Source organism: Dermacentor variabilis, chromosome 5 (assembly GCF_050947875.1).
Source record: "Dermacentor variabilis isolate Ectoservices chromosome 5, ASM5094787v1, whole genome shotgun sequence".
NCBI classification, from domain to species: Eukaryota; Metazoa; Arthropoda; class Arachnida; order Ixodida; family Ixodidae; genus Dermacentor; species Dermacentor variabilis.
Window position 1 is genome coordinate 206,107,320 of NC_134572.1, and position 27,280 is coordinate 206,134,599.

General features: G+C 48.6%; 1 protein-coding gene across 1 annotated transcript in view; it reads right to left on the reverse strand.

Moving 5' to 3' along the window:
- Positions 1–26,805, reverse strand: part of spab (space blanket) — a 327,616-nt gene extending 300,811 nt beyond the window's left edge. Inside the window, exon 1 of the mRNA XM_075693943.1 lies at positions 26,685–26,805. Within this exon, the coding sequence (XP_075550058.1) occupies positions 26,685–26,768 (84 nt within the window). The 5' untranslated portion in view covers positions 26,769–26,805. The remainder of the gene's footprint in view (positions 1–26,684) is intronic.
- Between the last annotated feature and the right edge of the window lie 475 nt (positions 26,806–27,280).

The window sequence follows — 27,280 nt, forward strand, 5'->3', positions numbered from 1 at the left end:
CCTGGTTATGCCCACTGCAGGGCAAAAGCCTCTCCCATACTTCTCCAACTACCCCGGTCATGTGCTAATTGTGGCCATGTTGTCCCTGCAAACTTCTTAATCTCATCCGCCCACCTAACTTTCTGCCGCCCTCTGCTACGCTTTCCTTCCGTTGGAATCCATTCCGTAACTCTTAATGACCATCGGTTATCTTCCCTCCTCATTACGTGTCCTGCCCATGTCCATTTCTTTTTCTTTATTGCAACTAAAATATCATTAACTCGCGTTTGTTCCCTCACCTAATCTGCTCTTTTCTTATCCCTTAACGTCACGCCTATCTTTCTTCTTTCCATAGCTCGCTGCGTCGTTATCAATTTAAGTAGAACCCTTTCCGTAAGCCGCCAGGTTTCTGCCCCGTACGTGAGTACTGGTAAGACACAGCTGTTATAAGCTTTTCTCTTGAGGGATAATGGCAACATGCTGTTCATGATCTGAGAATGCCTGCCAAACGCATCCAGCCCATTCTTATTCTTCTGATTATTTCAGTCTCATGATCCGGATCCGCAGTCACTACCTGTCCTAAGTAGATGTATTCCCTTACCATTTCCAGTGCCTCACTACCTATTGTAGAACGATGTTCCCTTCCGGTTTACAATAGGTAGTGAGGCACTGGAAGTGGCATGGTTCGAATTTCGCCCCCATTGAAATGCGGCCGCCGTGGGCGGGATTCGATCCAGTGTCCTCGTGTTTAGCAGCCGAACACCACAGCCACTAAGCATTCACGGCGGGTTACTATGAGCTCTTGGAAATGCTCATATAAGGCCGTCACTTCAGTGAACAACTGTTCGAGGTTACATGAAGTTTCTTCAAGTGCAACTGTTATTAAAGTTATCATCATCAGACTATGTTATGTACACAGCAGGACGAAGGCCTCTCCTTGCTATCTCCAATTACCCGTGTCCTGCGCCAATCCATTCCAACTAACGCCTGCAAATGTCTGAATTTCATCACCCCACCTAGTCTTCTGCCGTCCTCGACAGCACTTCCCTTCTATTGGCACACATTCTGTAACCCTATTGGTCCACCGGTTATCTAACCTGCCTCTCAATGTCAATTAGAATATCAGCTATCCCTGTTTGCTCTCTGATCCACACCACTCTCTTCCTGTCTCTGAACGTTACGCCTAACATTCTTCGTTCCTTCCCTCTTTGCGCACTTGTTAACTTGTTTTCAACCTTCTTTGTCAGTCTCCAAGTTTCTGTCCATATGTCAGCACTGGTAGAATGCACTGACTGTGCACCTTTATTTTTAATGATAATCGTAAGCGTCCAGTCAGGATCTGAGAATATCTGCCAAGTGTCGTCCAACCCATTTTTATTCTTCTGTAGATTTACTTCTCATGGTCAGGCTCCACTGCGAGTAATTAACCTAGGTAAGCCTACTCCGTCGCAGACTTAGAGGCTGACTGGCAATCTTGACCTCTTGTTCCCTTACTCGACTGTTGATCATTGGCTTTGTCCTCTGCATATGAATCGTCAAGTCCACTCTAATAGTCTCTTTATGAAGGTCCTCAGGCATTTCTCGTAACCCCCCCCCCCCCAGGATTGGTGAACAAGACAATGTCACCTGCAATTCGAAGGTTGGTGTGATATTCGCCGTTGATCCTTACAGCTAAGCCTTTCCAGCTTAATAGGTTAAATACACACACACACACACATATATATATATATATATATACATACATATATATATATATATATATATATATATATATATATATATATATATATATGGTTCGTATCGACAGCCGGTTCTAGGATGCACCGAGCACAGTCCCCTGTCTCTAGCCTCTGCTGCATGCTTGATGCTGCCGATGCTGCTGACTCTGTGCGCACGTTCGTCATCTTCCTTACAATGGCCCCGCGGAAATAAAGGAGCCATCCTGGCGACTTAGTTTTCTGGAAGGACGGTAGAATGGTGATACGGCTTGAGACGCTGAAGGTGAACGACTTCACAGGTATGACGTCACATGTCGGACGGCCGCGTTAGCGGCTCAACCAGGTAATTAACGGGCGATGTTCTCTCGAGAACGCGGTATTGCCCATCGTATTCGGAAGGAGTTTTGAAGCGCTCGTGCACAGGCGCGCGGTGTGGCGCTAACAACCACGCGAGGGCGCCCGGGAGAAAAGTGGGAGTGGAGCTCTGGGCGTCGTGAACGGCTTTTTGACGATTCTGGTCGTCCGAAGTGAATCGGCTGGCCAGCTAGCGACATTCTTTGGCCGGTCTGGCGACTTCCGATATCGGCAGGCATTAGGATGGGTCGAGCAGGTAGGGCAGAATGGTGTCGATTGCATGCAAAGGATCACGGCCCTAAGAAGGTAAGAGGGTGAGAATCCGGTAGTGACCTGCCTCGCGGTGTTGTAGGCGTAGGAGACAAACTGAAGATCAAGGTCCCAATTACAGCAATCAGGTGAGACATACATTTTTTTTTAATGCGAGGGTAAATGGTTCAGGGCATACAATGGTATGGGATGGGGGTGAATAAGGATGATTAAATGAATGAAAAAAGATTTGGTGTCCTAATGAAGTCGAAGAGAGATCGATAATGCGGTTTAGGGTGGTTGCTTGGGCTAGTTGGTAATTCATGATCAAAAATAACGTGCAGCGCGAAGGACAAGGACAGCGATAGACGACATACACAGCGCTGACTTCCAACAATATTGTATTGCGTTGCCACATCGTGTGTATATATACAAGAAGAGGCATGCGCAGAAAATTTACCACAGTCACATGGGGTGTTCTAATAGCAAGTCATTGAACTAAGAACATGGTCACCTGAAAAAATAAAAAAAAAATATAAAGAAATCCATCCATCCATTCTGAAGTCTTGGAGATCTTTAAGAAAGAGCTGGAGCCTCTAGAACTTACGCATGAGGTCCCCATGGATGATTCCTTGCGCTTTCTAAATCTCAGGCTGAGCCTTGCTAACAAATATGTGTGCTGGTGCTTCGAACCGAGAAGTAAGAAGCCACTCTTGCCCTTTAACTCCGCACACTCAAAACTCGTTAAACGAGGTATTATAAAGTTATGTCTCCTTAACAGCCTCAATAAATCGTGCCCACACCAGATGGAACTTAGTCTTGCTGCTCAGGTTGATCGCCTTTCTTGGACTGGTTACCCTTTGTCCTTAATTTCAGCCATAGCGGAACAGCTTCTGAGGCGCACAAAACGTGATGATCCCGCTCAATCAGGGAACCAACGGGCTGAAAGACGCAGGTTTGCAGTGCTGCCATATGTGCATGATGTATCCCATAGGCTAAAGAAAACTGGGCAGCGTGCAGGAATCACAGCCGTTTTCTCAGCCCCGGAAAAATTGGCAAGGCTCTGTAAGCGTGTAAACGCGCCTAAATCGCATCAATGTTGTTGTTCTGTCGGGCACAGAAAACGGTTTCTGGCGTGCATATCGAATGCAGTCTACCAAATTCCCCTGTCTTGAGGCAGTAAATATGTAGGACAGACAGGCAGGTGCTTAAACGATCGACTAAAAGAGCATTGTAACAACGTCCGCAGCACTGTACAAGGCCCCTTGGGCATCCATTGCCGGGACTGCGGCTGCGTGCCATTCTTTGAAGATACTGAAGTTTTAGCGAGACACAGCTCTCAGCTCACCCTGGTAATTGTGGAAGCTGATTTCATCAGAAAACTTGGTAGTATTTGCGTTAGTGCGCCCTCAATCGCGCTGACCCCTGGTGAAGTCTCGTATCTAAACAGATCGAAATCGTAATGCTTATATTTTTTATATTTTTATTTTTTCAGGAAACCATGTTCATAGTTCAATGACTTGCTGTTAGAACACGCCATGTGAGTGTCGTACATTTTCTGCGCATGCCTCTTCTTGTATATATACACACGATGTGGCAATGCAATACAATATTGTTGGAAGTAAGCGCTGTGTATGTCGTCTATCGCTGTTCGTGTTCTTCGCGCTGTACGTTATTTTTGATAATGCGGTCCCTGCGTCCAAGCAGTGTAATAGCTTGCATTATGCGGCGAGAGTCCCGCTGCTGCGAGGTGCCGGAGCCTCGTCGGTTTCAGTGCAGGACAAACCCACAGCAGGTGGTGGATGTCGGCTTCAGCATTTCGCGACTTCCAGAGTGGACACTCAGGACGAGGATATAACGGGCGAAAGTGCGGCCACTTCCTATTCACGGCAGGAGTGAGGGCGACCCCGACCCGGATCCTCCGAAGCGCAACCTCCTCTGCACGGGTAAGACCGCGGGGCAGGTTTACCGCACACGGAGGTATGAGAGCACGTGTGCGGCGCCGTAGGTGCTCCTTTCTTGTTAAAAGGAGGGTGGCATCATCTAGGCGAGAGAGTTGAGGCAGTGACGACGGAGAGGTCGCTAGACGGGTCGCAGAATCCGCACGGCTTTGGAAGCTTAGAAGGTCGCGTGGGATCCACTCGACAGATACTGGCTGCGGGATGCGCGCCGCCAGAAGATGGATCTGTTCGCATGTGTCAGGGCTGCGACTGACGCGTCGCAGAAGCCGCGTCGCCTGGAGGGCATCAGTGCGGATGAGGATACGGGCCGTGGGGACCATGGGAAAGGCGGCCACAGAGCACAACGCTTCTCGCACAACAAGGAGCTCAGCACAAAAGGAGGAAGAAGGTTCTTGGATTTGGAACCGGGTCGTCGTATTAAGGGCAGGTGCGCATGGGCAATAAATTGCAGTGGTTGTTTCACAGCCCTGAATGCTTGCATCAACGTAAAGGACGATGGAGCCAAGCGGCAGGTGGGCATCTTGAGCTACAATTCGGTCACGAAGCGACGCCGCCGCGTGAGTTGATGCCGGGCGATGTATATCAGTTGGCTTGTTATCACTCAGCTGTAAAAAACTCCACGGAGGAAGAACTGGCGATGGTGGTGGTAGAAGCGAGTTCGAGAAAACGTAAGCCCTGAGAGCACACGTTGCGTGTGAAAGGCTGGCCTTAAGCCTGCGAGCATCATGTCGCTGCTGCACCAGCTAATCTAGTGTGTTGAGCTGTGCATTTTCTTGGAGAGCCACGATCAGGGTGATGCGGGGAAGGCAAGTGAAGACCCTCATTGCCTCGCGATTAACAGCCTCAAGGCGATCCCATTGTGTCCTCGTCAAACGCTGGAATTGGGCTTGATAAATAAGGCGTGGTTGCACTACCGCCCTCACCAATTGTCGCGCAACATATGAGCTGGCGCCGCCCATATTAGGAGCAATGCGCCTAATCAGACCCGACGTCTGAATTGCCTGCTTTTTGGCGCTGGAGAGCCAAGCAGTTCCAGTTCCCGACTCGTGTACCATCAGACCCAGAATTTTTATAGTTGAACATTGTTGAAGAGGCGTTCCGGATAGATGAAGACGAATGGGTGTTGCAGAGAGTTTACGCCGACCCAGCGATTGGCGACTGACATGTAGGCAGATTTGCTGACGGAAAGCCTAAGGCCGACCGAAGAAGCGTAAGTCGCCGTGATATCTTAAGCTGATTGAAGGGCAGCGGCTTGGGTCTGCAGGTCGTGATGAGTGCTCCATACCGTGGTGTCATCAGCGTACAACAAGAATACATGAATAGCATGTCACCAAGAGTTCGATTAAAGCGTTCCGTGGAACCGTTATTCTGTGGGTGATAAGCAGTGCTTTTACGATGAACAATAAGCATTCACAAAGCAGTTGTTCGATGACTTCAGATAAGAAGCCGCGGCCTCTGTCGCTTAAATGTTCACGTGGACCTCTATGGCGAAAGAGAAACGGCGGGGCATGAAATTGGTGACATCCTACGCAGTAGCATTTCGTAGAGCAGCAGTCTCCGCATAACGTGTTAAGTGGTCTACCGCAACGATTATTCACCTGTTGCCGGTAGGAGTCAACGGAAGTCGCCCGTAGAGATCAATGCTCATGCGATCAGAGGGTAGGGATGGTCATTGTAAAGGCTGGAGTTCGCTGGCGGAGTTGTGCGGTGGCACTTTGCCGAGTTGGGACTGATGTCAAGAGCGGACGTAGTTTCAAACGAAATTGTACATTCCGCGCCACTAATAGGGGTGTCGAAGTCTTTTATAGGTGTTGAAAACTCCCGCGGGGCCATACTGAGGGTCGACGTGGAACGAGAAGCAAACCTCTGATCGCAAGGTTCTCGGAATAACGAGTGGGTCCCTTTGGGGCATAGTTGTGTCGATACAGTAGCTGGTCTGGAATTGCAAAATGAGGAACTTGACGCCGAAGTGTTCGTGACGCTGGAACTTTCGGCGTATCCGAGAGAAGATCGAACAGAGATGCAGCCCGGGAATCATCACGCTGTGCAGCGGCGATAGTGTCGAAGTCCAGAGAGGACAAGGTGCACTCGCTGGAGGAGTCGCGACTGGCCTTCGGGGGAAGTGGTGATCGGGAGAGCGCGTCAGTGTCGGAGTGCTTTCGCCCGGAACGGTAAACCACACAGATGTCATACTCTTGAATTAGCAATGCCCAGCCGACAAGGCGGCCCGATGGGTCTTTTAACCGATGGGTTTTTTTAGCCAACATAGTGTGTAGTGATCGGTCACTACGTCATTGTATCGGGTGTATAAATATGGGCGAAACAAGCCAAGCGCCCACACAATGGCCAAACACTCCTTTTCTTTTACTTAAATGGTATTGCGCGACAAAAAGACGACATTGACGTGAGAGAAGACGACACACCAAGCACAAACTTTCAATTAAGTTTATTGTGCCACTGCGTCGATTTTATACGTTTCCTCGTTAAGAGCTCAGATACTGTGATTGATTTTTTGAAATCACAATCTGACCGTGGTCTTCAGCCGTTTTCTATTGATGTAGAGGATCTTTTCTTTCCTTGCCGCATAGAAGCGTACTGTCCTGTGTTGAGCAATGTATTGATAAGTATGGTGCTGTTTCCTTCCTTGTAGTCTTGCAGTTAATTTTTAAAACTTTTACAGCTTCATCTTAATTCCGCCTTCATCACCTGGGATAACCAATGTTTTTTGCAGAAGAGCAGAGTTTGTATTGACTCTTGCATTGCTCCCATTCTTAGTGACTTGTTGTTGTTATCCTGTTTAGACAATGACATTTCATCACAAGTGCAAGGCACTGCACTTTTTAAAATATTTAGTTACGTTGATGACTTTTTAGTTTTCATTGACTGCTATTCTGATGCCTTCATTCAGGAAGCTAAGAAAGCGTTCGAAGCGTTTCAGAAGTGCTTAGTCCCCCTTCAAACTACTCATGAGATGCCGGTAGATAGGTCTCTTCGCTTCCTTGATCTTCGCCTGAGCTTTCAGGACAGCCACACGTGTTGGTCGTATGAGCCGCGAGCCAACAAGCCACTTCTGCCGTATACGCCCTCACATTCTAAGCTTGTTAAGCGGGCCATTATCAGTTTGGGCATCAAGAATTCCCTTGGCGAGACTTGCTGTCATGCAGTGGACGTAAGCTTTGAAAAGCAAGCTCTACGTTTGTCCTTGGCTGGATATCCTAAGGGTGGTGCTAGTGTCTGTCGCGGAACGCATTTAGGAGTAGCGCGATCCAACACGCAGAAGTCAGTTGCCGATGCTCCTCCCGGCGTACGCCCTAAAGTGTCATACCTTACATGCACTGGATATCCCATAACTTGAAAAAGATGGCCCAATGGGCGAATGTAAGACTTGTTTCTTCTTCCGATAAGTGCAGAAAGCATCACCGCAAAAAGTTTGTCGAATGTGTCCACCGGGTTGTGTAGAACCTCCCGCTTTCATGTGGGAAGAAATATATCGGACAATCTGGGCGTTGCCACAATGATCGGCTCTGCGAACACAGCAACAATGTAAAAAACGGCTCTGGTGGTTTCTTGGCGATCCACTGTCGCGATCATGGATGCAAACCTCTTGAGGATCAATGCACGATTGTTTCCCGTGGCAGCATGCAGCTCATCCGTGAAATACCTGAAGCGCGGATGATCACGAAATTGGCGGATAAATATGTTAGCTTCCCGTCTCTGGCTCTCACAGAAAAAGAAATAAGTTTCTCGGAGGCGGCATCACATCACTCGTAACAATGTTACATGAATTCGCACTTCTTTTTCTTGTAAGCGCATGGGCGGTCTACACTGCTTCCCATGTATAAAATCGACGCAGTGGCACAATAAACTTAGTTGAAAGTTTGTGCTTGGCGTGTTGTCTTCTCTCACGTCCGTGTCATTTTTTTTGGTCGCGCAATATCATTTAACTAATGAATTACCAACTTACCCGGATGCTGCTCTCATTAAACTCCTCTTCTTTTACGCTGTAATTGGTCTCCGCCTTGGTCAACATGCGACTCGCGTATGCGACGACGTATTCTGTGTGGCCAGGTTGACGCCGTGCCAACACAGCGCCAAGGCCTACACTACTTGCATCGGTATAGATTTCGGTTGGCGCTTGAGGGTCAAAATGGCGAAGAATGGGTGGCGTCGTGAGAAGACGGCGCAAGGTTGTGAAAACGTCGTCACACTCTAGAGATCATGATGAGAGATCTCTAGCACCACCAAGGTGCTGCGTTACAGGCGATATAATTGACGCAAGGATTCGAACGAATCGCCGGAAGTAAGAGCAGAGGCCGATGAAACTGCGTAGCTCTTTCATAGTGGTAGGTCGGGGGAACGCAGTAACAGCACGTAGCTTCTCGGGATCCGGGCGAATGCCCTTCCTTGACACGACATGGCCTAAAATTGTGAGCTGAGGAACAGAAAATCGAGACTTCAGGTTAAGTTGTAACCCGGCGTTGGGCAAGCGAGTGACTACGTGGTGGAGGTGGAGCAGAGGCGTTGCGAAATCAGGAGCTAGCTCCACAATGTCGTCAAGATAGAAAAGACAGATTTTTCATTTCAGGCCACCAGAACAGTACCCATCATTCTTTCGAACGTAGCAGGTGCGTTGCAAAGTCCGCAAGACATGACGGTGAATTCATACAAGCCGTCTGGTGTAACAAAGGCAGTTTTCGGGCGATGGGTCTCTGCCATCGGAACCTCCCAGTAGCCTGCCCGCTAATCCAGCGAAGAAAAAAACTCGGCTTCCTGCGAACAGTCCAGAGCATCATCGATGCGCGGTGATAAGTAGACGTCCTTCAGCGTGATCTTGTTCAACCGTCGAAAATCAACACAGAAGCGGATGGAACCGTCTTTTTTTGTGACGAATAACACGGGAGAGGCCCATGGGTTCTGTGAAGGTTGAATGACGCCTCGACGGAGCATGTCTTCGACCTGGTCTGCAATAACGCGACGTTCCGTGGCGGACATGCGATATGGTCTTTGTCACAGCGGTGAGTGAGAGCCAGTGTCGATGTGATGCTCGACTGTCGATGAACGATCAAGAGATGTTTGGGCAACGTCAAAAGAAGGGCGGACGTTCTGAAGGATTGGGAGAGCTTGAGATCGTTGCGAATGAGTCAAACCTTCAGCGATGAATGGGCTGATGATGAGTCGGATACGGAGAGGGCACTCAGTTCATGGAGGTTAACAGAAGGCACTTCGTCGAGGACGAAGACAATTCGTTTTGAATCGACCGACTCGACGTAACCAAGGCGTTCCCGGCGAAGCAGGGATAGCGGCGATGAACGATGTTTGTAAATGGGCATCGTGCTGACACCGGCGTCAAGGTCAAGAGCTCCAAAGGGCAAAAGAAGCGCTTTTCGGGTAACACAATGATGAGAGGGCATGAAGAAGACCGTCCCGTTGGATATACTACTACACAAGACTGGTACGAATGCTGAAGAGCACGGGGGACTACAGGGGTCTTCTTTCACGACAATTTTAGCGGCAGGGGGAGCATCGACTGAGGCCAGGTCACCAAGTTGGGAAAGTTTCATTTAATGTCATCATATTTCCTTAAAACCCCGTCGTAGGAGCAGACTCTCCCTCACCCCGCGGTCGTCCCTCAGGCGGCACCCATCAGCGCAGCGGTGGTCCCCCGCCTTTCCGTCCTGGACTTGGCCGTCCACACGCTTCCCAACAATCAACATGGCTGTACCAACCAATTGCACCTATAACGTTTGGGAGTGGAACTGCCATGGATTCAAAAAGAAAAAGGCCAACCTTCACCAGCATGTCATAAACACCGCACAGGAAGAATCCTACAGACCTGATATCATAGCGCTACAAGAAGTGAACGTGGAAACCGGCCTCTCTTTTTACCGGGATTTCAACTGCCGTAACAACTCCAAGAAAGTCACTAGGCTCGTTCGCCGAGAACAGGTGACGGCGATCCACGACATCGAAACTTCTCCCCCCTCGAGCATCCCCCACGTTTTCGCAGAGATTATCCTGACGCGCACGTCAGATCCCAGCCTATTCGTCCTCAACGTATCCGTTGCTTCGCATGCAGACCCGAAGCTCGATGCGCTTTTTCGCACGGCTCTCAAACTCAGCCGCGACTGCCTCCTGCTCATCGTTGGGGACTTTAGCGCCGGTCATACTCTGTGGGGATACCTGGGCGACACACGCAAGGGTAGACATCTACCAGAAGCCGCGCAAGAGTTGGGCCTCACGCTAATCAACGATACTACCACCCGCACCAGAATCGGCAGCCGAGGTCAGGAAGACATTAACCCGGACCTGACGTTTGTCGTCCACTCGCAAGAGTATGCCTGGACGAACACCGGCGAAACTCTGGGAAGCGACCACTGCATCCTTCACACGGAAATCTATGCACATGGCAAGCGTCGCCGGAAGCATCGCTTCACAGTTACAAAATGGGTCAAATTCCGCGAGTCCAGAGGAATGCCAGCCAGTGAGGGATCCATCGCCAATATCTCATCCTGGACGAGCCAACTCCTAGGCGACGTGGAAGAGCATACGGAACATCTTGGCCCGGAAGACGCCCCGGAAACCTCCAACGTTGACAGCAGGCTGCTCCACATGTGGCAGGCAAGACCGAACATGCTCCAGCATTGGCAACAGCAGGGGAAAGATAACCAAGCCCTAAAGGAAAGAATCACTCGACTCGACGCATAGATCTCCGATCACGCGACCGAGGTCACCAGGCAGCTATGGTACCAAATATGTGATCGCATGAGGGGACGCCTCAGCGCAGCTCGAACGTGGCACCTCCTACGCCACCTCCTAGACCCGGACACCAACAGGGCCGAAGGCAGAAGAAACGTGGCCAAGTTAATCCATAGGCATCCTCAGGACCCTGGGGCGTTCCTGGCCGAGATGCGAGACAAGTACATCGGCCCGCAATTCAAGACACCATTACCTGCGGCCTACCACGGCCGGCCGAACGCGCACATAGACGCAGACTACGTTCCCTGAGGTGTCGGTCGCCGCCTTCAATATGCGAACGAACTTGGCGCCGGGTTCGGACCGCGTTACGAGCAAGATCCTACGCAACCTGGACGAGGCCGCAATGGAGCAGCTCACCGAGTTCATGAATGAATGCTGGAAGACGGGCGCCATGGAGCACGTGGTCCTAGACCATCTGAATGAACACGTAGAAGATGGGGACGAGTTCCCTTGCTCTATGTTTGGTATCAGGCCACACCTGTCCTGCCAAAATGTGCTCCTTCAATTAAAAAGGCAGGTGATGCAACCCGAAAGTCCGGCGGACGCTCGCCGATTCCGGTGCCTCCTGGGCCTCGACATGAAGAAGGCCTTCGACAATGTCGCCCTTGTAGCGGTGCTCGAGGGCCTGACCCAACTGGGTGTCGGAAACCGAGTATACTAATACGTGCGAAACTTTCTCACCGACCGGAAGTGCCGGATCAAAGTCGGCGAACATGAAACTGACACTATAGAGTTGGGGAGCCGAGGCATGTCGCAGGGATCAGTCATCTCCCCTTTTCTCTTTAACGCGGCGATGCGCGGGCTCCCGCACCTGCTGTGCTCTATCCCCGGGCTTCACCACAGCCTCTACGCTGACGAAGTGTCGTTATGGGCCGTAGCGGATGACCCACAAACTCTTCAAGAGATCATGCAACGCGGAATCGACGTAGTACAAGCCTGTGCGGAGTCGAGGGGCCTGACGTGCTCACCCGAAAAGCCCGAATACCTGCTGATCAAGCCCGGCAGAAATAGCTGTCCCAGGGGATTACCACGGAGGAGGCGCTTCCTTGAACTTAAGGTCGGAGAACTTACCATGCCGGAGCGCCCCAGTATCAAAATATTGGGGCTAGACTTTCAGAACACACTGCGCTGCGGGCTCAGGTTAAAGGAACACAAGAGGGCGACCAACTACACACTACAGCTCATTCGCCGGGTGGCTAATCGGCACCACGGCATGGGCGAGGGCGATCTTCTTCGACTTGTGCAGGCATACATAACCAGCAGAACCATGTACTCAACACCATATGTCAAACTCGCAGCCACGGACTTAGCCAAATTAAACACAATGATCAGACGAAGCACAAAGGCAGCCCTGGGCCTTCCGGACCACGGGGCCACCGCAAAGCTAGAGGCCTCAGGCATGCACAACACGATCGAGGAGCTCTTAGACGCTCACCACACAGCCCAAGTCCGTCGTCTCTCACCAACCCCGGCTGGACGCACACTCCTCCGGAAGCTTAGTCCCGAGGCTATCTCCGAGGTTACAGAGTACATGACGATTCCGCGAAAGGTCAGGGGGCATATTTATGCCCCACCTCTACCTCGCAACATGAACCCCGAGCTCCACCAGGGCCGTCGGCAGGCCCGTAGTGAAACCATTTGGCGACGCAACGGTTCACAAGATGGAGTGGTCTACAAAGACGCAGCCATACACCCTCGTGGCGGCCTCATGACCGCGGTGGTAGCGGATCACAACGGAGGATTGATAAAACACACAACAATCACGGCTCGCCGAGTGGAGGAAGCCGAGGAAACCGCGATTGCCATGGCCATGCATGCGGAAGCGAATACCGTCATCAGCGACAGCAAGCAGGCCATCGGCAATTTCGTCGGCGGCAGAATTTCCAAACAGTCGTACCATGTCCTTACACGACGCCCCTAAACGGCTTGAAAACCCTCGTGTGGACCCCCGCTCACGCGGCTGTGCCCGGCAACGCGTCGGCTAACAGTTTGGCTCGAGACCTCGCGCGCGGAGCCTCGTGCGCGGATGCGAACGGCGCAAATGAGGAGGATAGACACGAGGTACCCTGCGAAACTTATAATGAAATAGCCCATAGGTATCGCTTGAGGCGTCGCGCGCTCCCACCACCGGCCAAGCAACTCGATAAAACGCAAGCGGTCGCTTTTCGGCGACTTCAGACAAACACATGCCCACACCCAAACTGCACTAGCAAAATCACAGGGGCAAGAAAAGCGACCAATGCAGGCTCTGTTCAGAAACAGCAACACTCCCACACATAAGGTGGGAATGCACCTCCCTCCCGTTTTCTCATCCCCCCGTCAGCAGCGAGACTGACTGGACAGCCTGGCTCAGTTCCGGGCAACTTGAACTGGTGGACTGGGCGGAGAAGGCCAAGCACGCCCAGGGCCTTACTTGAGCCCAATCCCTCAGCCACGTCCCCTTTGACCCCTTTGTCCCCTTTCAATAAAGTTTATCACCACCATAATGCATTCAATTCTGTAAGTAGAAAAGTTGTTACATATTGAAAAAATTGTGAAGAGCAGGTGATGGCGGCGATTCGGTGACGAATGCCATTCCAGTCTCTTGATGCAAGGTATAAAAATGAGGCTCGAAATGTATATTTTCGTGTAATGTACTTGTGCTACCTTCTTGGGATAGCCAATGCGTAATGACCGGTGCGTTGGGGGAACAATGTATGGTGGTCGATTAAGCGTCGAATAGCAGAACCTGTGGAAGAGGGATAGGGTGGCAATGCGGCGACGAAAGATAGAAGCGATAAGGAAGATTCATTTTTTTTAAATATGATATGCTGATGTTGGGGGGGGGGGTGAGAGTATGTGGAATGAATATACCTGATGGCGCGATTTGAACTGCCTCGACGGCATTGGCGAGATATGCTTGATGCGGATCGCAAATGGCATATACGTATTCGAGTTTCGTTCTTACCAATGATCTATAGGCTAACAGTTTTACATGCAATGGAGCAAGGTGAAGGTGACGTCTTAGAAATCCCAATGTTTTGTTAGCCGATGAAATAACATTACTAACATGCGCATTGCAGGCTAGATCACTAGCCAAGGTGATACCTAAGTACTTGTAGGATTCTACTAATTCCACGATGACATCACGAATCCAATAAGAACAGCAAAGCGGGTGATGACGGGTAAACGACACAAGTTTGCATTTATTAGAGTTGAGTGTCAGCAGCCAAAGATCACACCATTTTGTACACGGTTAAGGTCGGATCGAAGAGTTGTTTGGTCTTGGATGGTATTGACTGCACGGTAAATAATGCAGTCATAGGCAAACATACGGATATGGCAGGACACATGCAAGGGTAAGTCGTTAATGTAAATTAAGAAAAGATGGCCGGACCCCTGTGGTACGCCTGATGTGACGAGTGTAATGTTTAAAGCGTGGTTATTAAATGAGACATACTGCGAGCGGTTACTCAGGAATCGCTCAAGCCATTTGAGGATATCATGATGCAAATGCAAACGAGAAAGCTTTTGTAATAGGCGTTGTTGAGACATATTGTTAAACGCTTTCGCGTAATCCAAAAAATAGCATCTTCTTGTATGTTACTGTTGTTAAGAACGTGGAGGCGCTGTTAAGAATGGTCCAGCTGAGGTGCAAGTTTCGGCAGCCAGTTGCGACAGCGGCGTCAACTTTCCTGGAACGCCACCGCAAACCTCTAGCCACGGCGTCACTAAGTTGACTGTGTGTGAAGAACAATACGCGCGTCCTCGACTTTCCGTCGCTGGAGCCAAGATAAGTGCGATGAAGCAGGCTTTGTGCCTGAACCCGCCACCGCCAACCTGGTCTGCTGTGAATGAGGGAGTCCCCGAGGAAACGTAGTTCGAGCCTTCTTTCCACACGCCATTGAAGATGCAAGCCAATGGGCACCTGGCGGCGCGCTGCGGAGGTCAGCTAGGGGAATAAAAGGTGCCTTTCCTGGAGTAAGCCCGGAGTTCTACGAAGTACTTCTGACGTCGGCTCCGGACCGTGAACCTGTGCGGAAGTGTGTGTGTGTGTGTAAGCCGTCCCGCAGAGAGGCGGCTTGTTTACGACGACTGGACGAACGTTTCCTTCAACTTGGGATCAAGGGAGGACCGAGTGTTTATAAACCGTTTGTGCGGCAGCTCAGTGCACTTTCTCAAGCAGTAATGTTAGACTGAGGTACCTTCTCTCGCAGTCATGCAAGACTGATGAACTACAACATCCTTAGTAGATACTGTAAATAAACCTATATTCCACTTTATCGATGAGAAGCAGTCCTTCCCTTGAACAACGTCCTCAGCGTGGATAAGTTGGAAGACGGCATGGGCCAGCTACCTTTTATTCATGCCCGATTGCAATCTTGACAACTGATTACGAGCGATGGGATTGAGCCCCCGAATCCTAACACTGTCAAGATTAGCATGCACATCATGAAGAAATAGTGCAAGCTACGTGTCGCCAAAACGGACCCTGCGGAGCCCGTGCTGCGAAGGATGAAAGAAGTTGTTAGGGTCTAGAAAGTTCATAATATGAGAGTAGATTACATGCTCCATGATCTTTCAGGGAACGCTTGGCAATGATATGGGGCGGTTATTTAGGGGAGAATATTTGTTGTCCGATTTGTAGACTGGAATAACCTTCCCCAGCTTCCACTCGTCTGCATGGTGCCTGTGGAAAGCGGCTGTGAAAATAACAAATAGAAAACCACCGCAGGAATGTGTTTCGTGTTTATTAGCAGTTTAGAGTTAATGTCATTGATGTCAGATGATGAAGACAACTGAATGTTTTCTATCACAGATAAAGGCCCACGTATTGTTACTGTGGTGGTTGACATGTCGCATTGTATATTCATGGTTGCCCGAGGAGGAAATGTCTCCAGTTCACCAGTGAAGACTGAAGAAAAGGCGTTGTTGAACATATTAGCGCAGATTAAATCTGTCACCGATTCACCAAGCTCGTTAATAAAAGTATTGATATGCACTTTTTTGGGGTTTATAACCTGCCAGAATTTTCTTGATTAATACGTAAAATGTTTGGCAGGTCATAGTAAAGAAAGGTTCGCTTGGCAGCGCAAATTCTAATAAGTACGCAGTTTCAGCAGCGTAATATTTCTACCATGCAATTGAGCTTGCCTTAACTTTAGCGTGGCCATAAAGTTTTTTTATTTTCTAGTCGTTTTAAGGATCTCGTGGACCATGGTTTTTTTTTATTAGATCGAACGGTTATGCTCGGAATAAATTGGTTCTTTTGCAGAAGGGTTGAAATCCGGGCCAGTTGGTACATACTTGAAGGAATAAACCAGTCGAAAGACACAAAGGACAAGAGGAGAAGTTCACACCGCAACGTCTGGGTGGTTCTTTAGTTCACATAGTTTGTTTTTAGAAAACATACAGTTATCATAAATCGACTGGTTATGAAATTCTACTGCAAAGGAAGAAAGGAATGCGTTTAAATATTTATACCCGCATAGCTACCTTTGCCATATAGACAAATTACCTCCTCGTGTATGTCGCGTCATAGGGGAGCGAAAGTGAAAGCACCATTAATAACTTTGTGATCACTAATCTCACGAATATATGTGAGGGATGTTAAGCTTTCAGGATGACTGGTTAGTATAAGAACTAAAATGTTGGCTGAGGTCCCCGACACACGGGTTGGCTCGAGTACTAGCTATGTTAAATTGCAATTTAAACAGACTTCTATAAAGTAGCTTGCCTCAGTTTGATTTGTTAGTAAAGCATTGTAATTGTACCAGTTAATGTCAGGAAATTTAGTCCCCAAAAAGGAGAGTAACAGCATTTGGCTACTTTGACGTTATTTCATTTAATATGTTGTTTAGGAGATTAGAAAAGTCCGGTTGATGGTGAGGGGTCTGTAACAAACACCCAGCAGTAGTGTTTGTGGGTAACATTGACGTTTTAACCACAGTGCTTCCAAGTGGCTGTCAATGTGAACTCGTGTGCACGACAATTGTTGGTTCACGGCAATGAGAACACCTCCACCACGTGCGTCTCTCCGACCACATCGATAAACGTCGAAGTTGGGAAGGTCGGCCAGGACTTCTGCGTCACAAGTTTCTTTTTTTTTGTAAACCCCGTTTCCATGAGTATCAGTAAGTTACCGGCGCATGATGACATGAGGTTGATAAGTATTCACGATTTGGTAGAAAGCTGCGTATGTTCGTGAAAATTACTGAATAAGACAGATTATTCCGCTGGATTGCAGGGCGAGTTCTTCGATTCGTAGGATAATGCGATTCACTATTGCAAAACCCAGTGCCACTGGGACGCAGTACGCCGGATTATGGGCTCAGTTCCGCGCGCTGGGTGCTGGGGCGCTGGGCAGGCGCAGGGTAATGGGAGGCGCTGGCTACCGGTGCGAAAAACAGCTCTAGCGCGTTAAATACGCGTGGCCTGGACGCCGTATATATTTTTTTTAATACAGAAAGCTTCAGACAGCGTTCTTGTGCAATAAAAGAAACGAAAAAAAACGTAAGAATAGCAGTGCGATGACCAGGATTCGATCATCCCACCTACTGATCCCAAGCCCGGTACATTACTGCTACGCCACGGCACCAGATGGATTCGCCGTGTCAAAGTCAGTTTTAGTTTCAGAGATACGTCTCACACAGACATGATAGATAGCCTATCGCCCAGGAACTAAACGTCACGCCTGTACACAAGGAAAAATTTGCTGTCCGTATTCAGTACCATCCTCGGAAGTGCCACAACATCGATTTTAACTTGGGCTTTGGTATTTTAACTTGGAAAAAAGTACTAAATGAGCATCGACCCGGGACTCTGTATCGGCTGTTACTGCCGAATTCGATAGCCGTTTCTTGTTCTTCAGGCGAGGAATACGCAATGCTTTCTTAGTTGAGTGATGCCTTTCATTGAACACGTTTGTCTAGTCATATATCTTCGTCAGAGAAGCGCACGCTGGTGCTGGGTGCCTTCGGCGACAGCAGGTATTCCTGTGTTTATGTCCCGTCACATCGGCGGTCATCGCTTCTTGTGCTGGCACTGTAGACATGAAAAAATGGTGTTTTTAAGAACACCGATGTGAAAGCTGAAATATAGAGCGATTTAACCTTGTTAGACTTCTTGATTCCTGAGCCTAGACGCGCCGATAGAGTGCAGATGGACTTGGCGGATACGCTAGGCCTAAGCTTCGGTGGGGACCGATCTCGGCGCGGGTAGGTAGCGAAAGCTGAAATGTGTGTATTTCAGCCTCAGAACCTTTTTAGTATAATAGGAAAAGTGGAAGCGCACGAATCACCTCACCTTTGTTATTGGTGCGATAATATCAATCAACGGTAGGCTTCGAACTCGGGGTCCGTAGACGCGCGTCTGAACGACTTTTGCGTTTCATGTCCACTCCATAACACTGCGACAACGGCGAATCCCAGTCATATGTCACGTGCGAACTACTAAAAAACGCGAAGTCCTCTTCGTTGGCGTGGTTTCGTTCAAGAATGCGCCAGCGTACCCAGTGCGATCCAGGGCCAAAAACCCCGCTGGTTTCACACTGGAAGGCACTGGAAGACGCTGGTTTTTGCACAAGGGTTGCTATGCTGTTTCTGTGACGGTCTGTGATGTCTCGTCAAATATGTAGCGTTTAGTACCTAGGTGCAATGTTTTGTAACGCAATGAAAAGCGAGCCCATTTTGCTTTCGCAAAAGTAACAAGGTGCTTGCGGGCGGTCTGCACAGCCTCCGAAAAATCTTCGCCGACACTGTGTTCAGTGCCTTTTAACTTGCGGCCATCTGATAGGACAGTCTCTTTTGTCTTAAAGTATGTAAATTTAACAATTATAGGGCGACGGAACCCAGTGGTACCCCTCCCGAGACGATGTGACCGTTGAAGTTCTTTTGTATCTATGTTAATATTAAGGTGCTGGGAGTTTCCGAGGGATTAGTACCAGGAACACCATAAAAAATTGGGTTATTTCTACGTGATCGGTTTTCAGCGTCATCCATACGCCGTTCCAAGCAAGTGGCTAGGTCATGAATTTGAGTAGTTTTTACTTTTACGGCCTCAATTTCCTTTCGTAACGGGATGGTGCTTTGGCAAAGTTTTTCGACTACTGTCACTCGGGAATTCAAATCGGACACCATCTTATTCGTAGCGAGTAGTTCATTTTTTATCTCTTTCATTCCTGTTATTGTTTCTTTTTGGCCAGCTGATAGTTCTGGCAGTTTTTTTAGTACAAGGTCAGCACTATCGGGACCTGTGTTAGATTCGATGTCTCCGGACAAGAAAGGCAAGGACCAAACGGCACATACACTCTCAACAGCAACAGCGACACAGCACCGGGAGCTCGGCAGCTGAACCAGAAGATGATTGCTAGACTTCTTTCAAAAAAGACTATACTTGTTACGAACCTGCGTGGCAAAGAGCAACGGATTATTTGTATGCGTTGTGGGACAGCATCCGAGCCCACAAAGCGGTGTTGACAATTGCGGCTGCTTAATACTTGGCTGGAGCACGGGTGTCAGTGCCGATGGGACTTTCCACAGGGAATCTAGCATCCAGATGTCGCATGGCGGCGCTGACACAGATGAAGTTGCGTAGTCGATTCCTGCGATGCAGGCGCCAGATGGCGTAAAAGGTGACCACGTGCAAGCTTCATTGATGAGGGGCAGAAGCGCACACTCCACTGGCGTGTTGATAGGCGGAGTTATCCGTTATGACAGCTGCTCGTCGGTTACGATAGCTATGAACACCTGCGTGGCGACGAGCAACGGGTCATTTGTCGGCATTGCGGTAAAGCAACCGAGCCTAACAAGTTCAATTTCAGCCCGAGCGCAATTCATGATGGCATGGTGCGTGAGAAAAAATCCCATCCTAGAATAATGGCGTGGGAGCAAGTTGAAAAAAACTATGAAGTCAATCGTGTATAAAACGTCCTATATGGTTACACGGACTGTAGAAGCAGCGGTAGGGCAAATGGGTTGAGCACTCGAACCGACAATCCAGACAGAGACGTCGTAACTTTACGAAACGAGCGGCAAAACCTGGCATCCATAACTGATATAGCGGCACCGGTATCGACGAGAGCGGTTGTGGCGATATCTTCGAAAGACACATCAATGACCTTGGCAGGTAAAGGAGGAGGACTTCGCCATGTCGAGAATTGCGCAGCTCTTGCTTCGGGAATTGCGTTTTCTAGTTTCCCTCTTCGTTAGAGACGGGTCGTTGACGCATCGGGGAAAGCGATTGACGACGTGGGAAGGGTGACCGGAAGCGTTCGAAGCGAGGATAGCGATCAAGCTGGGAGCTAGCTGGTGATGGGTCGAATTTGGATCAGGGAGCACATAGGGTGCTCGTCGATCGTCATCGAACGCCTGCGATCGGCGGCGGCAGAATCTTGCGACATGACCAGGATACCTACATGCAAAGCATAAAGGGCGATTATCAGGCGTACGCCACGGGTTCGCGACGGCAGTTGTGGCCCAGGGGACCGGAGGGGGAGGGCGGTGCACAGGCTGCTGGAAACTACATACGGCCACACTGCGAGGGTTCATTGCAGCAACCGTAGCATAGGTGAGCGGTGAAGCCACGGCATCCCGCGCTTGAACAGCCGAAGCGCTTCCGCGACCTCTTCATAGATCACGTTACGAAGATGAGGCGGCGACGTCCTGGCAGACTCCTGAGCGAGGGACGCCAGAGATAGCTGTCGTGTCACTTCTCAGCGGACAAAACTCTTGATTTGGGTTATCAGGGAGGCTTGTTCGGGGCCGGTGGTCGGGTTGCACAGCGACGCCGCATTTAGTGGGGGACGTCGCCTTGTCAGAGCTCGCTGCCCACGTAATTCATCAAAGTTCTGGCAGAAGCTGATAACGTCGCCAACAGTGCGCTGGTCCTTGGCCAGAAACATTTGGAACGCGTCATCATCGATTCCCTTCATGACGTGCATGATCTTTTCCGTTTCCGCCATGGCAGCGTTTACGCGCCTGCACAAATCGAGTGTCGACAAACGCTACTCAGGTTGGAGTTTTCTGACGGCGGTCGGTCAAATACTTCTGAAATCAACCTCTTGAACGCCGACCATGTTCGGATATCCCTCTCATGATTTCTGACCCAGAGACTGGCCACACCCGCGTGAGGTAGGATGATGCGCAATCCAGCTTGTCCGAGTAATTCCATTTATTGTCAACGCTCACCCGTTCATAGGACGACGGCGAATCTTCAACGTCGTTGCCGTCTGTTACGGTGAAGACAGGATGCTCACGCTGGCTAACGGAGCCAGCCCAAGGGACGGGTTGCGATGGGAGAGTCTGCTGGTTGGCGTCCAGCGTGGCAGAGGGTAGCGTTCGAGAACGGAGTTCCAGGATGGTAGAGGGAGCGTTACCCCGCACGGCTCCACCACATATAAAGGAAATTTATTGAGGTTCATTGCGACCGCCGGCTCTAGGATGCACCGAGCACAGTCCCCTAGCTCAAGCCTCCGCTGCGCGTTTGGTGCTGCTTGATGCTGCTGTCTCTGCGCTCGCACTCGTTATCTTCCTTAATAATAATAATAATAATAATAATAATAATAATAATAATAATAATAATAATTATAATAATAATAATAATAACAATTACAACAACAACAGCAGCAGCGGCAGCTGCGGCGGCGGCGGCGCCGAACATCTATGACGGAAGCATCTACGATGGAAAAGAAAGTTCTGGCAAGGTAAGTTTTGTCTTCATTGAGGTAACGCTAGCATGTCGGGAGTAGTTTGATAAGATGAGATGCCCTGCACGATTTTGAATGGCTTACATGCTGTTTATGAGTGTAAAGTTAGTCGGGCCCCATATGGCGCATGCGTATTCTAGTTTGGAGCGAACTAATGTTTTTTAAAGAGTTAGTTTCCGTGACGATGGTGCGGATGAGAAGTTTCGGCGCAAATAGCCCAACATGCAATTGGCATTGCTACATATAATATTGACATGCATACGCCAGGAAAGGTTGCTGGTGGTGTTTAGTCCAAGGTATTTGTACGATGAGACAACTGAGAGAAGGCTATTATTTAGGAAATATGTATGCAGATGAGCATTATTGGTGCGCTGTGATACGCGCATGCATTTACATTTGCTTAAGTTAAGCTTCATAGACCACTTGTTACACCATAACAGAACGTTATTAATGTTTTGAAGTTTACGAGAATCATTGAGGTTAGTAATTTTGTGATGCCTGCGTTATAACGCAGGCATCAGCAGAAAGCCTAATAGTTGAAAATTTCACACAGGAAGCCAGATCATTAATGCAGATGAGAAAAAGTAGAGTACCGAGAACCAACCCTTGCGACACGCCGCGAGGGCCGCAGACGACCAATTGTTCGCGATTACGTATTGTGTTCTATTAGCAAGTTGAGGGTAGTTGGCGCGGACTGGGGAGAAGTTCTTCTGGAGGACTAGTTTGTTTTGATGCCAGAACGAAGACAACGCTCGCTTAAATGCCCTAAGGACAACGTCGGTGTTCCCTCACAAATACTCGACCAGGCCTTTTAGCTCCGTGTCTGCTTGTTGCTGTTCAGCGAAGTCGCCCACTCTTATTATTCCAAGGAAGGCGTCGTCATCCACGTCATCTTGCCGCGGCGGGTGACTGGAGGCGCATGATAGGCAATCGACATCAGAGTGTATTCGTCGGGGTTAGTTCATTACGACTTGTCGGGCGCGTCCGGTACATGAATGAAAAGGACCTCTACCAGGTGTCGCGTGGTAGTGACGTTGAAGAAAGTTGCGAAACTGTGAGTATTGAAACTTGCGTTTTATTTGGCGAACGTGTGCCCTCCAAAATAAGATACACACGGCAGCGGCGAAGAGAGTCGGCGATCGTCGAAAATATCATGTGCTGGTCAAGCGCGTCGGTTTTTATACACGAGTCATCGAAGGTTTCAGAGTAATCGGTGTTGCCCGCGTGCCTTCCAGAAATTTCTACAGAATTCACGTACACATACAATCAGATTATGCAAGCTTCGGTACGAACCATCGATAAAATTCGAGAAACTTATGCTAACATGTCTTAGACGGGTAAAACGCTCAGCCGAAAAATATACACAAGTCCACGTGTCCAGAAAAAAAGCAGTTCTGGGTCCAGGTAAATATTCACAGTGAAGTAGACGCGCGTATGAAGCGCTTTATTGACGTTTCGGCCGGGGTCGGGTTTCTGATGAAGGCCGGACCCCGGCCGAAACGTCAATAAACCGCTTCATACGCGCGTCTGCTTCACTGTATATATACACACACACATCGGTTCGGCAAGCTAGTCGCACCCCCCGGCAAAATGAAAACTTTCCCCCTACAGCAGCAGCTCTTCAGCGCTGCGTCCAGAAGGCGTCCAACCGCTCCACCGCTCTTGAACAGTTTAGACTGATTACGGCTGGCGTTCTCAGGGCAGAAGCACACGAGAGAAAATATACTAGGATGGTTTACGCTATATACGCTACAGGATGAGCCATCTGTCTGGAGCAACGAATCTCCGGAGACAAGACTCAGTTCATACTAATGGTATGCGATGGTCTGTCTACCCAACGAGAATTAACGTGCACGTTCCACAAGCGCTGGGATATAAAGTGAACTGAAGCCTTAACCAGTCAGCGGTAGAGTTAAGCAGGAGACGTTTAGGGCATTGGTGAAAAAAAAGCAAAGATACTTATTGGACCTTATTTTTTGCAAGCGTAGGTAACAGTACAAGGTAAATATACAAGTCTTAAGGAACAGGTAAGAGATTAGGAATGTTGGGCTAGTTGGTCCTGCATTATAATTAAGGTTACAGAGATGTAGCCAGATTCTAGAGTGAAAAGCATGCACAGCGTATCCGATTAGCTGAAACATACCAGGTGACTATTTGTCACCGAGTCGTTTCAAAGGGGATGCCAATAAATCATGATTATGTCAAAAACTTTCTCGACTGAAGGAGGAAAACGGATGCTTTCTATTTTCTCAGTCCCTTTTATCTTAGAGTGTAGAAGAAAGTGCTTGTAAATCATGTACTTTTTACTGATATGGTCACGTACGAATTTTTAAACGATGCCCAATTTTCCGTAAAGCTATGAAAGGCCGAATAGTTATTGGTACATTAAAAGTGGCTTACAGATTTGTAACGCGCTTGAGGAAACAGTGGACCCAGTAAACTGGTTTGCCACTAAGAATATTCGGTGCAGCTTTCAGGCGTTGTAGGTTTTTAACCGTGCCCCTAATGTCATTAAGAAAAGCATCGGAGAAGCAGCTCCTGGTTTTGAGTCCTCCAGAGTCCCTCTGTAACTGATGTTGTCTAGAATTGGCTTAAAACTAAAGATATTCGGAGAAATCCAACGTCTGTTCTCGCTTTTCTCATTTCATGGCATTATTAATATATGATCGTTGTTTCTGGATCTATTATTTTCACCAGGCATTTGCCGAAGGTACAGGCAACCAAAGGCACTGATAATGTGGTGACTCCTGTTGACAAAATAAGCTGTATCGTGTAATGTTCAAAACTGAATGTTAATACGAAAAGCTCTTTACGATGTAGAATATTGGATACCGCTGCAGTTCTACATAGAGAAAGACAAGGAGAATTTAAAACCACAATTTGGCCCCAATCGTACTCTTGTATTTTATTAAGCCTAGACTGTGCGAGTGAACGCTTGTCTTGGAAATTCACTTCCTTTCATCATCATCATCATCAGCCAGGTTACGCCCACTGCAGGGCAAAGGCCTCTCCCATACTTGTCTAACTACCCCGGTCATGTACTAATTGTGGCCATGTTGTCCCTGCAAACTTCTTGATTTCATACGCCCACCTAACTTTCTGCCACCCTCTGCTACGCTTCCCTTCCCTTGGAATCCATTCCGTAACTCTTACTGGCCACTGGTTATCTTCCCTCCTCATTACGTGTCCTGCCCATTTCTTTTTCTTGATTTCAACTAAGATATCATTAACTCGCGTTTGTCCCCTCAGCCAATCTGCTCTTTTCTTATCCCTTAACGTTACACCTATCATTCTTCTTTCCATAGCCCGTTGTGTCGTCCTCAATTTAAGTAGAATCCTTTTCGTAAGGCTCCAGGTTTCTGCCGCGTACGTGAGTACTGGTAAGACACAGCTGTTATAAACTTTTCTCTTGAGGGATAATGGCAACCTGCTGTTCACGATCTGAGAATGCCTGCCAAACGCATCCCAGCCCATTCTTATTCTTCTGATTATTTCAGTCTCATGATCCGCATCCGCAGTCACTACCTGTCCTAAGTAGATGTATTCCCTTACCACTTCCAGTGCCTCGCTACGTATCGTAAATTGTTGTTCTCTTCCGAGGCTGTTAAACAATACTTTAGTTTTCTGCAGATTAACTTTAGACCCACCCTACGGCTTTGCCCATCCAGGTCAGTGAGCATGCATTGCAGTTGGTTCCCTGAGTTACTAAGGAAAGCAATAAAATCAGCGAATCGCAAGTTGCTAAGGTATTCACCATTACCTCTTATCCCCAATTCTTCCCAATCCAGGTCTCTGAATACCTCCTGTAAACGTGCTGTGAATAGCATGGGAGAGATCGTATCTCCCTGCCTGACGCCTTTCTTTATTGGGATTTTGTTGCTTTCTTTATGAAGGACTACGCTAGCTGTGGAGCCGCTATAGATATCTTTCAGTATTTTTACATACGGCTCCTCTACACCCTGATTCCTCAATGCCTCCAGGACTGCTGAGGTTCCGACTGAATCAAACGCTTTCTCGTAATCAATGAAAGCTATATATAAAGGTTGGTTATATTCCGCACATTTTTCTATCACCTGATTGATAGTGTGAATATGGTCGATTGTTGAGTAGCCTTTACGGAATCCTGCCTGGTCCTTTGGTTGACGGAAGTCTAAGGTGTTCCTGATTCTATTTTTGATTACCGTAGTAAATAGTTTGTAGGCAACTGGCAGTAAGCTGATCGGTCCATAATTGTTCAAGTTTTTGGCGTCCCTTTCTCATGGATTAGGATTATGTTAGCGTTTTTCCAAGATTCCGGTACGCTCGAAGTCATGAGGCATTGCGTATACAGGGTGGACAGTTTCTCTAGAAGAATCTGCCCACCATCCTTCAACAAATCTGCTGTTACCTGATCCTCCCCAGCTGCCTTCCCCCTTTGCATAGCTCCCAAGGCTTTCTTTACTGCTTCCGGCGTTACCTGTGGAATTTCGAATTCATTTAGAATATTCTCTCTTCCATTATCGTCGTGGGTGCCACTGGTACTGTATAAATCTCTATAGAACTCCTCAGCCACTTGAACTACCTCATCCATATTTGTAAGCATATCGCCGGCTTTGTCTCTTAACGCGTACATCTGCTTCTCGCCAATTCCTAGTTTCTTCTTCACTGCTTTTACTGCTTCACTGCTTCACTTCCTTTGTTGCAAGTTTAATGAGCTGGTACAACATCATTCATTCTTACCAGCATTTTATATAGTGCATTGCATCCTGCGCTGTTCAAGTTAACTAAATTGTCACACGTTATCCCAGTTTTGTTTAACCCCAGAATCCGTTTCGTACGTTTATTTGGGTAAGTTACTTGTAATTTATTGCAATTTGCCGTTGAGTGAGCCGTATCGATACTATTCATACGACCTGTGGCCTCTCTCACGTTTGCTAGAAAGAAGTTTATGCCAATCATATGTTTTTTTAGGAGAGTTAACCCGAGCATTGTGAGCACACTCACCTGTGAGGAGGCAACCCAGCCGCGCGAATTGGTCACGGCTGCCGAGATGACCAGCAAGAGCGCCGTGAAGAGAGTCGCCTGCATGGTGCACCTCCAGCGATGCGTACTACTACGTCGACGCAGAGGCGCGCCGCTCAGTTTGAAAAATCGAAGCGCACTGGAGCTCGAGTGCGCACGCGCTAGGAAGCGGCCAATGGCGTTTCTCTGTTCGCACCCGCAGCGGACGACAAGAAGGCGCATTCCGGTGAGCGCGGAGGCGCTCGGGACTGCTTGGGGGCCTGCCATCTATCCTTTCAGATTTTACAATCGGGTCCTTCCAGCGAGATGGTGAAGAGCTCGGCTGTACACCCAAGTGTCAGGAGGCAAGAGTCTAGGCAAAAGTGATGCTAGAAGAAGGGAAATTATCGAAGCATTCGAGATGGGACACGCTGCTACACAACAAGTTATGTTTTGTACTTATCGATAGCAGAAATAATTCAAGTTTATAAAATTGGAACGTGGAAGTCACACATGCGAAATCAAATCTTTATCCCTTTTTTATGGTTACGAAAGGTTGCAATACAGCTGCACGTAGCAGTTTGAAGAGCCCCATTACG